The sequence below is a fragment of the Chelonoidis abingdonii genome, chromosome 1 (assembly GCF_003597395.2).
Source record: "Chelonoidis abingdonii isolate Lonesome George chromosome 1, CheloAbing_2.0, whole genome shotgun sequence".
Taxonomy (NCBI): domain Eukaryota; kingdom Metazoa; phylum Chordata; order Testudines; family Testudinidae; genus Chelonoidis; species Chelonoidis abingdonii.
This window is the reverse complement of record NC_133769.1, coordinates 200,091,622-200,105,579: the sequence shown is the minus strand read 5'-3', so window position 1 is coordinate 200,105,579 and position 13,958 is coordinate 200,091,622. Positions and strand designations below refer to the sequence as shown.

At 40.2% G+C, this 13,958-nt stretch overlaps 1 protein-coding gene across 10 annotated transcripts in view; it reads left to right on the top strand.

Moving 5' to 3' along the window:
• The window catches only part of TIAM1 (TIAM Rac1 associated GEF 1), a 273,240-nt gene that overhangs the window by 234,189 nt on the left and 25,093 nt on the right, over positions 1-13,958 (top strand). For 8 of the 10 annotated variants that reach the window (XM_032798274.2, XM_032798269.2, XM_075073407.1 and 5 more), the window contains one exon: positions 5,197-5,300. In XM_032798274.2, coding sequence (XP_032654165.1) covers positions 5,197-5,300 — 104 coding nt within the window. Of the gene's footprint in view, positions 1-5,196; positions 5,301-6,305; positions 6,441-9,749; positions 10,209-13,958 lie in introns of those variants that run through there. The other 2 variants (XM_032798278.2, XM_032798277.2) reach the window with 2 other exon arrangements.

Below are 13,958 nucleotides of genomic sequence, written 5' to 3'. Positions count from 1 at the left end.
TCCTGAGCAGTCTGTGATTTGTCACTCTGCGAGCAGGAAAAACAGAGTCACAGTGAAAGATTCATTTGTTGTAAAAACAAAATGTTCACTGCATTGTAAGAATCTCTCTTTTTTTTTCCCTGTCTTCCTCTCTTGCCAGTTCCCCCAGACCAAGTAAATTTGGATTTCAGAGCAAGTTAAGAGTAACAGTGACCTTAGTTTTGTCTGGGTTATTTTTGTGAGGCAGACTTCTAATTTGGGGTTTCATGTAGCATGTTTAAAATATCATTACTGGTTCTTTACATGGTCTTAAAGTTTCACTAGGACTTACTGGATGGTAATTTGAAGATATTGCCCATTAGGCAGTGACCAGGTAAAGAAACGAAGAGCCGGAGGAACAGATCACTGTTGCTGTTACAACCCTTATTATGTTAAACATTGTGAACATAAAATCTCAGAGGAAGTTCTGGTGACTTGGTCTGTTTCTGCCAGCTGTGTTTAGAATTTTTGTTCCTCGACCTTCTGAAACCCTTCTGTATCCAATTGTACTGCTTTTTAACCAGTTAGAAAGCAGCATTGTTAACACTTCAGTTTTTAGACTGTAAAGCTCAGGGACCTACTTAAAAATTACCAGTTTTTTTCTGTAAAATCTCAACAGCTTTATTATGGATATACATATAATCTGAGTGTGCATGTTGTCTTATCACTCCCCCTTCTAGTTCCATTCTTATTAGTTAGCGTTACAGTAGAACCTCAGAGTTACCGACACCTCAGGAATGGAGATTGTCCATAACTCTGAACATTACAGACTTCTGCCACGGAGGTGGAGGGAAGAGGGGAGGGTTGGGGCTCTGGGCAGGGTCAGGGCTTCTGACCCTTGTGAGCACCAGGGCTCTAGGGCTCAGGGTTGCCCACAGCTCCAACCCCGGTTTCAGCCAGGATAGGGTGTGCCCCAAGGCTTGGGGCTTTAGCTATGGTGGGAGTGCTGGGACTGAAACCAGCGCTCCACGCATAGCTAAAGCCATGAGCCCTCAGCACCTCCTGCGAGGCCAAAGCCCTGACCCCCAGTGCTCCCAAGGGTAAGAAGTCCTGACTTCCACCCCCTGCCTGGAGCCCTGATACCGCCCCCCCCCCCCCCCCCCCCCCCCGCATGACTGCAGCCCTAAGCCCCCTGTCTTTGAGGTTCTACTGTAAGTATGAGAATTCTGTGCTGGACCTGAACCCTGACAGTTTCCCTTTAATTTATTTTTTTTAAAAAACCAAACTCTTCTTATGCATCGGGTAGAACAAACAACAGAGCGAAATCTCTTACAAACAGCCCTAAAAAGGACAGCTATTTTTGTGGTCATTGTTACCCTGGTTTCGCAAGGTACTTAAACACATGTCCGACTTTTAAGCGTCAGGGCAGTCCTGTTGATCTCAGTGAGATTACTCATGTGCTTAGCCTCCTTGCTGCCCCTTTGCTGCTTTCTGGATTTCTCTTTCTAATTCCTTCATAAAAAGTGAAACCATTTGCTGTCTTCATTAACAAGTGATATATGCCTAGACTGTCTACAGTTACAGCAAAAGAGAACTTAGTACATTGTCCTTACAGAGCTCCATGAATAGCTAAATAAAGATTTACAGGATATGAATAAAACAATGTAATGAACCAACAGTAAGGGGACAGTAACTGCAACGTATTTAAATAGATATTGTAAGAACATTCAACATTACTGATTTCATTGGCAAAGTATAACTACCAGCGGATACCCCTATTAAAGCAGACATTGTGTTTGACAGCCTAAGACTTTTGTGTGAAAGAACAATGCAGAACATGCATTGGGTGACTGTTCATTAAGATGTAAGTGAAAGATTGCTGTCTGTATTGGGTAGAAGTGTTTACACTGCAGGAAGTAGATTAAAGCGGTGTCTGAGTAGTAACAGGAAAAGAAGTCCTGATAGCTATAAAAGGCATGCTGTTCGTTGGCTTAGGGTGAGAAATAATTGTGGGCTGTATTTCGCACTGCTTATAATGAATAATTAATTGTAGTGGACAAACACAGGCTGCGCAAGCCAAACTCATGATATTTTGCACATTTCCCTTTTTTTTAAATGGATATTCTAGGGGATTTAAGAGTTTTGCTAGATATTAGTAAAGGAGTCAGAAAGTAATAAAACTTGATGGACTAAGCTGTAGAAATGAGAGGCTCAGCACAGATTTAATTTCTTAGAAACCAAACACTTCCACAAATGCATTTCATTATCATCTATCTTAACCCATTAAAACCAGACCTTGTCAAGATCAAGATCTTAGATTTTTCAGCACAGTGGAGATAAGCCTCCATGGGAACCTCCCATATGAACCTCCTCTCTACTATTTTTGAATATTTTTAATTCAAAGGTCACTCAGCTGTGTACTGGTTTCTACAAGTTGGAGACAAACCAGCAGGGTCACATTTTCTGAATTTGGTTCAGATGTAGCTCAGGATGGTGAAAATCTTGCAAGATCCAGGGCCTCCTAGAGAGGGGGGCAAGTGGGGCAATTTGCCCTGGGTCCCGCAAGGGCCCCACGAGAGTTTTTCAGGGTCCCTGGAGTGGGGTCCTTCACTCACTCCGGGGCCCCCGGAAAACTCTCACGGACCCCGGGCCCCCCCGAGCTTCTTCCGACACCGAATTACCGCCGAAGACTCAGCACTTCGGTGGCGGGTCCCGCTTCTGCAGTAATTCAGTGGCGGGGGGGCCCACCACTGGTCATCGGGGTACTTCGGCAGCGGGTCCTGGAGCAGAATTACCACCGAAGCGGGGGCCCCCCACCGCCGAAGACCCCAGGCCCCTTTAATCCTCTGGGCAGCCCTGGCAAGATCTTGCAGAGTTTTTGCTTGTGGCTAAAAGCTTGAGAGAAGTTTTGATGATATTTTGGCACTCTTGAACCCAGGCCCAAAGTCAAGTATGAATTGTCTTCAAATGAGAACTAGAAAGCCTGCCCTAACATGCCTTCTTGGCCCAACTTTAATTTTTTAGCAAAACACTCATAGTAGCAACTGTACTAACTTTAAATTTCTGTGAACTTCAGTGAAGGGCAAGCAGAATTGAATTTTCTGATGTGTCTAGTACATTTCTTAAAATACATCTCTATTTCCAGATATAATAATGAATTCCACTTCATTGCACCCACAGAATAAAGAAATAGACTTGACGGAAGATTTTGAGCACACTAATCATTACAGTGGCTTGCCATTCACTCTGAATCAGAACACCCAGACAGTAACCCATAATCTTTTCACTCAAACCCCCACTGAATACAGCTGAGAAATATCAATGGTATAAATCTGTTTTGTAGTTGGTATGTGCTTTCTGTTTTCTTATTTACAACATGAGAGCTACAGCAGTGCCATTATTGGTCTAGGCTGAAAACATTACCAAAATGCTAATTTATATAGAAGAAAACAGTGACCTACATAAATCAAAACATCTTACAGAAAATACCTAGTAATTTAAAAGAGCTGCTTATATCCCCTTTGGGAATCAAAGAAATAGATAATAGGTTTTTCCAGCATGTTGCATATAACTAGAGCATAATTTTTTGTTGGATTGCTGAAAGGTTAAAAACTGGATTACTAATGCCACACACACAAAAAAGCTAACATGGGATATTCACAATTTTTTTTTCTTCCTTTGATATTCTTTCTTGTTGTTTCATTGCTTATTGATATATTATTCTTTAGATAACTTACATAATGTAAAAACTCATATGCTATAAAGAACAATACAGACTACATATAAATAGTAACCCCAATTCATGCAGGTGGACCCTTGCACCTGTGCGGCGCACTGCTGATGTTAATGGGGCTCAGTGCAGGCAACAGGGGTCTGTTCACGTTCATCTGATTTGCAGGACTGTGACAACCTTGAATGAACTTGTAGTTATGAGTTAATGGGAAAAAAAGTTAAAATCTAGACACAAATACTTAGCTTCTCTGGAGTGTCTGTTTAGTCTGGCACAAAATTCCAGTGCAGCAGCACTCAGATTGACTTGAGATTTGGGAAGATTTTCCTGTCGTTGATGCTGTTCATTCCCTTGCTGAATACTGTTAAATTATTCCTGTTAGGGACAGTTTTTATCCCAGGCTCTCAAAGGTGCTTCTGAAAAGCAAATGAGTTGCCTTTATATTTACTTGAGATCCATGAATGTCATATAGGAATAAGTTTCTTAAGGAGGAAACTTCTGGTACGCCTCCATTCTCCCCTCTAGTTAGAACACCATAACTATTCATTCCCCTGTTAGATAACTAGAAAGCTAACTTATGTAAAATTTGGCTTTCCAGGGGGCATAAAACAAGTTTACTTACATTTCTACTCACAGCTGCATGAGTCAAAGGCCCTGCTCCTGCACACCTTTTATATCTATCTATCTATATATACACACACATTGCTTTGAGTATATGAGTAGTCCTACTGAGTTCAGTGGGACTACTTGTGTGAAAAAATTACACATGTGCTTAAGTGTTCATGGTCTTGGGAAGTACCTGCAAAGATATCTTTATGGACTGTTGTATCAAAAAATGTAGTCCTAAGACTGCCAAGATACAGATTAATGCAGTTACTTTAGTATATTGCATACAGAAAGATGCAATTGTCAATTAATAGTATAACTCAAAAAATCCCTGTAAAAGTATATTTGATTCTAACATTAAAAGAAAAATTTAATGTAAAACTATAAACTATAATTTATTAATCTTCCAATATAAGGCTGTATGGAGGAAATGTTAACTAAGGCCTGGATCCTGGAAAGATGTACTCAACTTTACACATGAATAATCACAATGAGCTCAGTGGAATTGCTGGAGTATAAAGTTAAGCACAGGCCTTTGTAGGGTTGGAGCTTTATAAAACCTAATCTCAACATGGAGCTTGGCCTTAACTTTGCATCAGCTTTTGTGGCCTCTAACTTCAATCAGGCCCATAACATTATGTGATCAGTGTTTATAGTTCAATCAAATTTCATATGTGGCCATGAAACCTTTGTGCTCAAATTCCTGTTAGGCCCTGCTCCTGCAGTGAGCTGAATGCTGGTAGGCCCCTGTGCATCCAAGGAAGCACTGGCACAGATGCCTGCCGAGCTCATTGCAGGATGAGAACCTGAATATTCATGAAAGCTCATTATTCACTGCTCTAAACTTTTCACATTTTGCATAACCCACTATTTTGTTTCCGCATACATGTCAATTTTGGCAGGGCACACCCTTTTCAGTGAACAAGACAGCTGTGCTGAGGCAGCTCCAGAGGAAGCAGAAGTGCCTGATTTGGAGTCCGCTGATGAGACGGATAGGATGAGCAAGGTGAGAGATTTTCATTTTCACATTACAAAGACCTAAAGTGCAGTAGAGTCACAGCTGACATGCTGACTTCACAGCTGTGCATGATTAGAGTATCTTCCCTAGGAAAATGTTGATCTTACTTTTAAGGTGTTTACAAGTGATACAGAGTGTAACAAATTACAGCCTTGATTACAGCACGTCAACACCTGTTGAGTAACAGCTGTGTTCTGGATCCATGAGGGGTAAAGAGTAGACCTGCTTCTGATCTTCTGTGGTGTGTGATAATGCTTTCACATATTGAAATATAGCACCTTTATCACTTCCTCCCCTTGGGCAGGTGAGCTGAATGCGTTTCCAGACTGATTTATCACATTTTCCTCTCCTTTTCTCTTTAGTAATTTCCAAAGGGGTGAAGCACAAAAGTTATATTATTGCCTTAAATCAATAGTATAGTTTACATGTTAGCAGCTTAAATGCAAAACTAATTACAACCAATCTACCTTTGATTAAAGCAGAACTCTCCAATTATAGTTAACAGGCTGCACAAATAGATTGCTAATTGCTCTCTATTAAGGGATGAGTTCTGGCATGGCTTGGTAGTTTGTTCTAGCTGTGGTAATAGTGAATACTGCACAAAATGGTCTGTGGAGATTAGTGTTTGCTGAAGCTGAATCAAGTACATATGGTAAGATTACTTTAAAAGGGCTGGCTGGCTGGCTGTTGTATTTTAAGTTCTTGCTGCATAATTGATGCTGCGTTAGTAACCCAAGCTCTACAGAATTTACTGTGCAGCGAGTATAGACTATGTAAGACTGAGCTCATTGATTCTCTGTGTTTCCTCCCCGTGCTTGCTTGCTCACTTGCTTTCTCTCTATATATCTATTTCTTGTGGTTTCCTATCATTTTGTTTTAGTTGCAAATGTGTCTTGGTGAGTCATAAACCGATCCCCAAATACCACTATTAGGTTATCATAGTTGAAAGGAAGGAAAAAGCCCCTGGCCTCTTGTTTCCTGATCCCTTATGTCATACTAGCTTGTAGCCTTTCCTTTGGTAGATAGGAGAAAGCATTCCTATGCATGAAACATAAACAGAACTTGTATGTAAAGCAGAAGATTATCTTTAAACTTCATCTCTAGATTTTCCTGGGGAATCATTTTATAGTAAGTATAAAATTATATTTTTCAAAAGTGGGGGAAGTAGTGTGTGTAGATTTTATTTTTTTAAAATTTGTGTGGATACCTGCATGATTTGTAATGAGGTCTGAAATGAATGTTTCTTCGCAGAAAAATGGTCCACATATTAATGGTATCTATTGCTAACTTGGCTATGGATACTCTTGCTGTGGTTGGATTTTCTGTAGTTTTTAATAGTTTTATGTATGAATTATGTAAGAGGCTGTGATGTCCCATTTCACACTGCTTCCATGAACCATCAGCTGTCTAAAGCAAGGTATATGAATTCTGTGATCAGCCCTGTGCTTTGGCTGTGCTAAGGAACTGTGTTTTAGTAGTTATTACTCTTATAAGAGAGTAAGAACTGTAACTAACTTGTAAATTTAATGAGGTGGAAATTTCATTTTGTGTAAATGAAACATTATCACCTGTTTTGCATTTTCTAATATTTGGAAATGTCTATCTTTGAAGGAGCTTCTCATTATAAATAACTTATATGATTCATGGGGAGGAATTTTGAGTTCAGTGTGTTGTTTTGTTTTTTTCCACTTTAAAGTGTTGTGTTGTGTGTCTGGTGGTGGTGGTGGTTGTTGTTTTTTAAGTCTCGAATTAAAAGACAGGGAGGGGTGTCTGTGTTTTTTTTCAGTACAGAATATATTTATAGTGACAACAAATATCTTTTAACTTGCTAACTCTACTTCCCCTGTTTATATTTGGAACACTTCTTTATTCTTTACAATTCTCCCATGCTCTTGAATTTCAACAAAACTTAAAAATAGTTCTGTTAAAGCCAGAGAGAGTGCTAGTAAATGTGCAGCTTCTTCAGAAGCTGCACTGGAAAGGGGGCTCTGACTTTTTGTTCCTAATTCCTCTTTATATTTGTGCTTCACTTTAAAATGTCATCTGTATCACTGGGCACTTAATTAGCTGGTGGTAGAGTCTGTTAATCTTCTCTATGAAGGTACCCTCACCATACATTCTCCTCCTAAATCCTCTGGAAGCTATTTGCAGGATAAGGCAAGAAAGGTATTTTCTCCATGCTATTGCCACCTCCTTCCAATCCTACTGAGATTACGAATCATGTTCACATCATCAGCCTTAACTCACACTGGCTGTCTCTATACACAGTGAAACCCACCTGGAGGAAGTCAGGAGAGGAAAGAGTTTGAAGGCAGTGATCAGTGGAGATGCTATATGAGCATGGCTACTATGAGAGGCATGTCTGTAACCTGCAAAGAATTCTGCAAAACTTGGGCTTGTTCCCTTTTTACATATCTGACTTGATAAAGTAGGGTTGAGAGTCCCCTGTGCTGTTGCCAGCTCTTCCCCTCTTCTCCAGCAACCCCTCACCACTTGTTTTCTAACCTTTAGACAGTATGTTTTTTCCTGATATTAATATAGTTCCAGAGTGCACCAGATGTGAATTTAGAATGGAAAAAACAAGCAGGAGACACTTCTAGGCTCCTTTCATATATCACAAAGAAGTGGGGGGAAAGGAAAAAAGGGTTTTGGTTTTTTTTTGCCATTTCCTAAGCAGGTATCAATTAAATTGGGAAGAATTAGAACAAAACCTCATTATTTCAATGGGATTATCCTGCTGTAAACAGCAAGAGATGGGATATCTTAAAATTGTGCTAGATATAGCATTAGAAAATGCATTATAGAAACAATCCTGCATAGAAAGAGGAAATTGACTGATAGTCTGGTGTTTTTAATCTCTAAGGTGGTGGTGTCAACCCATGTACAGCTGACTTTTAATGAGCTCAGTATCTCTCAGTTGTAAAGATGTAAATATCAGCAAACTCCTATGCTTATCTCTTTTTTTTTTTTTTTTTTTTTTTTTTCCCAACAAAAATTTGCACTAGAAATGGCTTAAGAGGGCTTGGACCTAATCATACTGAATTTCAGGGGTTTGACTATTTATAGACCTGACTGACACAGGCATATTTGTGCAAACCCTGTTTGTCAGTCAACGATGTGGGAACCTCCCCAGTGATAAAAGGTATCAGTGTGAACAGTGCACATGTGGACTGCCTCGTCCTAGCTGACATAGCTGCTGCCAACTGTGTCAAGGGTATTGTCCTATCAGCATTAGACCGAGGCTAGAACACAGGTGACCTTGACGCAGGGCACATCAGCTGCGTTGTAGCACAGGTTGTGCCGTGGAGGTCTCACATGTAAGACGGCTAGACGTGTAGGCCATACCTCATGACACAGGTACCGAAGGCAGCACGCGAGCTGACTTTCAGTGGACTTAACAGTGCCAGGTCCTGGCCACCAATCCGGGGGCTCCGCCATTATATTTAATTTTTAAATGAAGCTTTTTAAACATTTTTAAAAACCTTATTTACTTTACATACAACAATAGTTTAATTCTATATTATAGACTTATAGAAAGAGATCTTCTAAAAACATTAAAACATATTACTGGCACATGAAACTTAAATTAGAGTGAATAAATGAAGACTCCGTTGCCAACCTTTGGGTAGACATAGCCTCAATTTCTAGTCCAAGATCTGTATGAGAATTTAAACCAGTTCTAAGTAACATCTTTGTCAGTCATCCATCTCTAATTTAACAGGATACCATGTAGCTAACTTACTAATGTAAGTTTTATTTAACAAACACTAGCCTTTGTAATTATCTGCTTATTTGCTTAAAGTGTGCTACTTTATATAATTTAACACACTTGGTCTGGAGGTTAAAACATGTAGAGGCAGGTTCTCAATATCACAGAGCAGCAAAAACTTAAGTATTTTGCACATTGTAGCCATCACGACACATTTACTGTGGTGATCAGGTCAGTAGCGCTTTGTTTAGTGATCTGCCACATTCCCCACTTGTGGATATGTTTTAAAAATCTAATAAGTTGAAATGCTACTGGATGTTCATTTCCTTTTTTCTAATTTAAGACATGTCTCTTGAAATTAAAACTAATTACCTTGCAGCTGTGATTAAGGTACTGTGCACTAATGACTCTGTATGCATTTCGTTTACCAAAAGTGTTCTGTGAAGATGAATCTTCTTTTGCAGTGTTAATGAGAACCAAAATTATCTATTGATTCAAATCCCTCAACACATGTAGAAGTTGAGGTAAAAGGATTAAAATGGGGACTTCTTAAAAAGCAAGTGAAGGTTTTCCAATAATCTAACTGGCTTTTTAAAGTTGTCTAATTGGTGTGTGCTGTCTGCCCTGATGTTTAATAATCTTATGCAGTACAGGTTGCAGCCAGTCAGCTGATACTAATCCACAGGCAATAGACATTTATATTCCACTGTCAGCTTCCCCTCTGCACATTTCAGCCATTTCTTGCAGGAGCTCTCATATGACTGTTTCATGAAAGGGAGTCTTCAGAAGGGACTTCACTAGTTAGAGCTGAGAATTAAATTCTCATTGATCTATTGAAAGAACAAGGCCTACAGCAAATGAGACAGGAGCAGAGTCTTACAGAAGTGCAGTAGCTGCCCTCTCATTAAAATACAGGCGAGGATGTTTTCTGTGCTTGTGTCTCAAGTAAGCAGCATGGACTATGAGGAAAGAACACTTGTCTGGAGCAGGAAAGAATTTCATATCAGCTGAATATGGAAAGAAATGTGGATTCTTTTTTTAGTGTATTTGTTACTGAAAATGCTGAGTAACAGAATTTTCACAACAATATCTTTCCAATGATGTCAGCTTTTTGGAGAGTTAAACGTAAACCGAGGAACAAAGGCATGGAAAGACCCTACGATTCTCTTTATCACATGCTGCATTTGGTGAGCAGATTTACTGTTGTGCAGTGTAACTAGATTAAGCAATTAGCCTAATGTAGCCTCGTGGTGTAGTAATTTTTTAAGAAGGTTATAAATGTGATACTAAGTAAACAGTAATGCTTATGCCCACAGAAGGTTGTGTTTTAGCATATGCAGTTTCCGTAACAGTTGAGGCCAAGCTTTGGTGGGATTTTCCTGAAGTTTTGTTTGGATTTTGGATAAGTTTTTGTGTTTAAATGAAGGGCCACACTTGACTACACACACTCACCCCTATTTATTTATTTATTTATTTATTTTTTAAATGAGGACTGGCAGAGGAAGTTGCAATCCTCTCTCAATTAGAGGACAATCGGCCAAAACACGAACTATTTCAATGATGTCCATGTGCTCAACTTTTGAGGAAATGCCCCTTCCCAGGAAGGATGTGAGATTAGCTTACCTGCTGAGCTCTTTGCAGGATGGCGATGGCTTTTGTGTAATTGGTGTGCACAGACCTAGCACCCAATCTTACAAACCCTTGTTTGCACCAGTAATTCTATCAAAGTCCCTACTTGGGATCAGTTTTGTGAGTGAAGGTTTGCAGGATTGACCCCTAAATATGATGCAATAGTTTCCTTGACTTAAACTAACACACCCTGAACTGGTCTCTCACTACACCAGTGCTTGGTAGGGAACAGATCTGGAATTGGAATGTAAAGGGAGCTAGCTGTTTATCTGTCTACCAAATTACTCTGTTCTCTTCTCCCTAAATCACTAGGTAATTGGATAATAGTGACATTTTAATAAAGTGTTTAAGAAGTTAAAGTAAAATCTGCACTGTATCATAACTAACACTACTTTAGCTGGTGTGTTTCTTTCAGCTTGTCACTATTTACTTTCTCTAAATAAAAGACATTGGTGGAGAACTCCTTTCTAAAGGTGCATGCAAAAAGATGATTTGATGTGTGTGTCTTGAGCAAACATGGAGAAGTTCATGAATGTCAATGGCCTTGAGATTTGTAATTTGTCTGTTGCAAGGCATCGATTTTAAATAACTTGTATTTTTACCAGTTCTAAAATATAACTTGATGTGAGGAATCCAAATTGCAAAGTAGAAGTGTGCTAGCTGGCCCCTGACATGACTGAAGTTTGTGACTGGTCATCTCAAAGCTTCCATATGTGAAGGGGGGGAAAAGAACAAATCATGCCTTATTGTGGGCCAATATTTTAGAACATAGGAATTGTTACACCACCCTCACTAGAATAGTGTCAGACTAAGGCATTTAAACTATAATGAGCATTTCACCTAAATGAGCATTTAAAATTGCTATCTAGTAGTTTGATATTCAAGGCTTTCCCTGTTCTTTACATAGTCCATCTTTTCCAGTGACTTAACGTGAACAACTTCCATGAAAGGCATGGTAACCCAGAATTAAACTGTTGCAAAATGTGGGAGGGGGGGGTTAAAAAAACACAGTTGCTCTACTTCATAAAAACTTCAAAACCACCTACGCCTCAAGTTCTAGAACTCTAGTAACCGTTACAAATGTGATTGTCTTTTTGTGGCTGCATATTTCCTATACTCTGCATTGCAAAAGTCACAGCTGATATAACACAGTATAAATAGTTTCTACAAACTTATGTATGATACTGCCTCGATAGAAATAAGTTATTTCCAAATGAGATGCTGAAATGGAAGTTTCTTAAGATAGGTAAAATGTACATTTAGGTCCACATATGGCCCCAATCACAATAGTCTCTTTAATGTATTTATCCTTATAGCACTTCCTTACATCACAGGAGTGGTATTGTCTCCATTTTACAGATGGAGATGTGAGCGACAAAGAGGCTAAGGGCTTGTCTTCACTGCACTGTTAGCTTGAGCTATCTACTGAGAGTTAACTCCTCTGGAGTGAGCTAGAGTGAGAACAGTCACACTGCAAAATAACACTTGTATAATAGTGTGTTTGGATTAGCAACAGTAGCTGAGCCCTCACTGCATTACTTGCTTGAGCTTCAGCAGCACTAGAGCTTCAATCCACACCCCCTGATGGGCAGCTACCTTAAGTTTAAAGCACCACTTAATTCAAGGTAGAGATTTTTGTATACGCACGTAAGTCAGGTTGGGGTGATCTACCTCAAGCTAATCTTGAAGTGAAGACCAGCCCTATCTCACTTTCTGAGGGTCACACAAGAAGCATATGGCAGAGCAGGGACCTAGGTCCTAGGATAGTACCTTAATCATTGGACCAGCCTTCCTTTCTGAGGAACTTACCATATTAAACACAGTGGCCCAGAATGGTCTAAACTTAGGCCTGCTTCACCACTTCTTAAACTGCCAGTTCCCTACAGCCCTGATTCAACAAGGCATGTTAGCATATGCTTAAGTTCCAATAAAGTCCTAGAATGAAATCCTGGCCCCAGTGAAGTCTGTGGTAAAACTTCCAGTGACTTCACCGGGGCCGGGATTTCACCCCAAGTGCTTTACTGAATTGGGGCTGTCAGAGTTGATCCTACCCCAAATGGTGCAGGATCAAAGCCTTCATGAGCCTAGATGGAGTGAGGAACAAGAGAACCCACAATCGATAGCATGATCATGGTGCAAGATAGCTGAGTTATTTATACAACTGTATTTAATCAGCAGTGAAATACTACAGGGTCAGAAAGAGAGATTACTGACTGCCCAGAAGCTGAATTAGAGGCAAACTAGTCCTACTCTGTTCCATACCTACTTGCTCGAAGTTTAGATCTCAGCTACTCAAGATGAATGTTATTGTTGCAATAATCAAACTCCAACCAAAAGAGATTTTCTTCAGCCATTCATATTTCCTGTAAGTCGGCTGTAAACTGTTGATCACTTAAATGTGCGTATTAAAGAAAATGTCACCTTTGTATAATTACTGATCTAATACATGGTAGTTTTATGCTTGGATGGGTAGCTGTGGATGAAGCAACTGTATTGTTCCAGGTGGCGATTAATGCTTCTTTGGATTTCGTTGTGCTACGCTTATAGAGGTGAATTAAAGGGAAGTAATGGCTGTACATAAGCAGAATGGCTATGGGACAGGGACCCTTTCACCATTAGGTCACCAGTCTGCTACTGCTGACCTAGTCCAGATATGGAAATTCATTTCCACCTGCCAGTTGTTTGGCCTATGTTAAATGAGTTGATGGTATCCCTTCACCTCCTGGTGGGCAGGGCTCCTTCTCCTAAGTGGCTTCTCTAGTCATTCCCTACAGAGACTGTGAATGCATTTTCAATGAACCCTTAATACAGATTGAAGGGGCACAGAGACTGAATTACTCTGACCCAGAGTTTCCTCCAACTCTGGATTAAGGAACAGTTAAGTGGGGAAACTTGAGCAGCCACTGCCTAATATACCATCTCGCTACACATTCCTCATTCCACCCTGCCTCCTTCCCTCTTCTTATCTCCTCTTAAACCCTCTCCTTGTTATGTTCCACCCAGGCTTGCTCCTGTTTCCTCACTCTGACCTATTTTATATTGTCCCATATGATTGGAACAACCTCAGAATCCAGTGTACATCAGGATTTCACAAACAGGTCGCCACTTGTGTAGGGAAAGCCTCTGGCGGGCCGGGCCGGTGTGTTTACCTGCCCCGTATGCAGGTCTGGCTGATGGCGACTCCCACTGGCCGCAGATTGCCGCTCTGGGCCTCTGGGAGCTGCTGGAAGCGGTGCAGGCGGAGAGACTTTGAGAACATGACCTCTGAAGGAAGGCTGAAAGAATTGGGTTTGTTTAGTTTAGAAAAG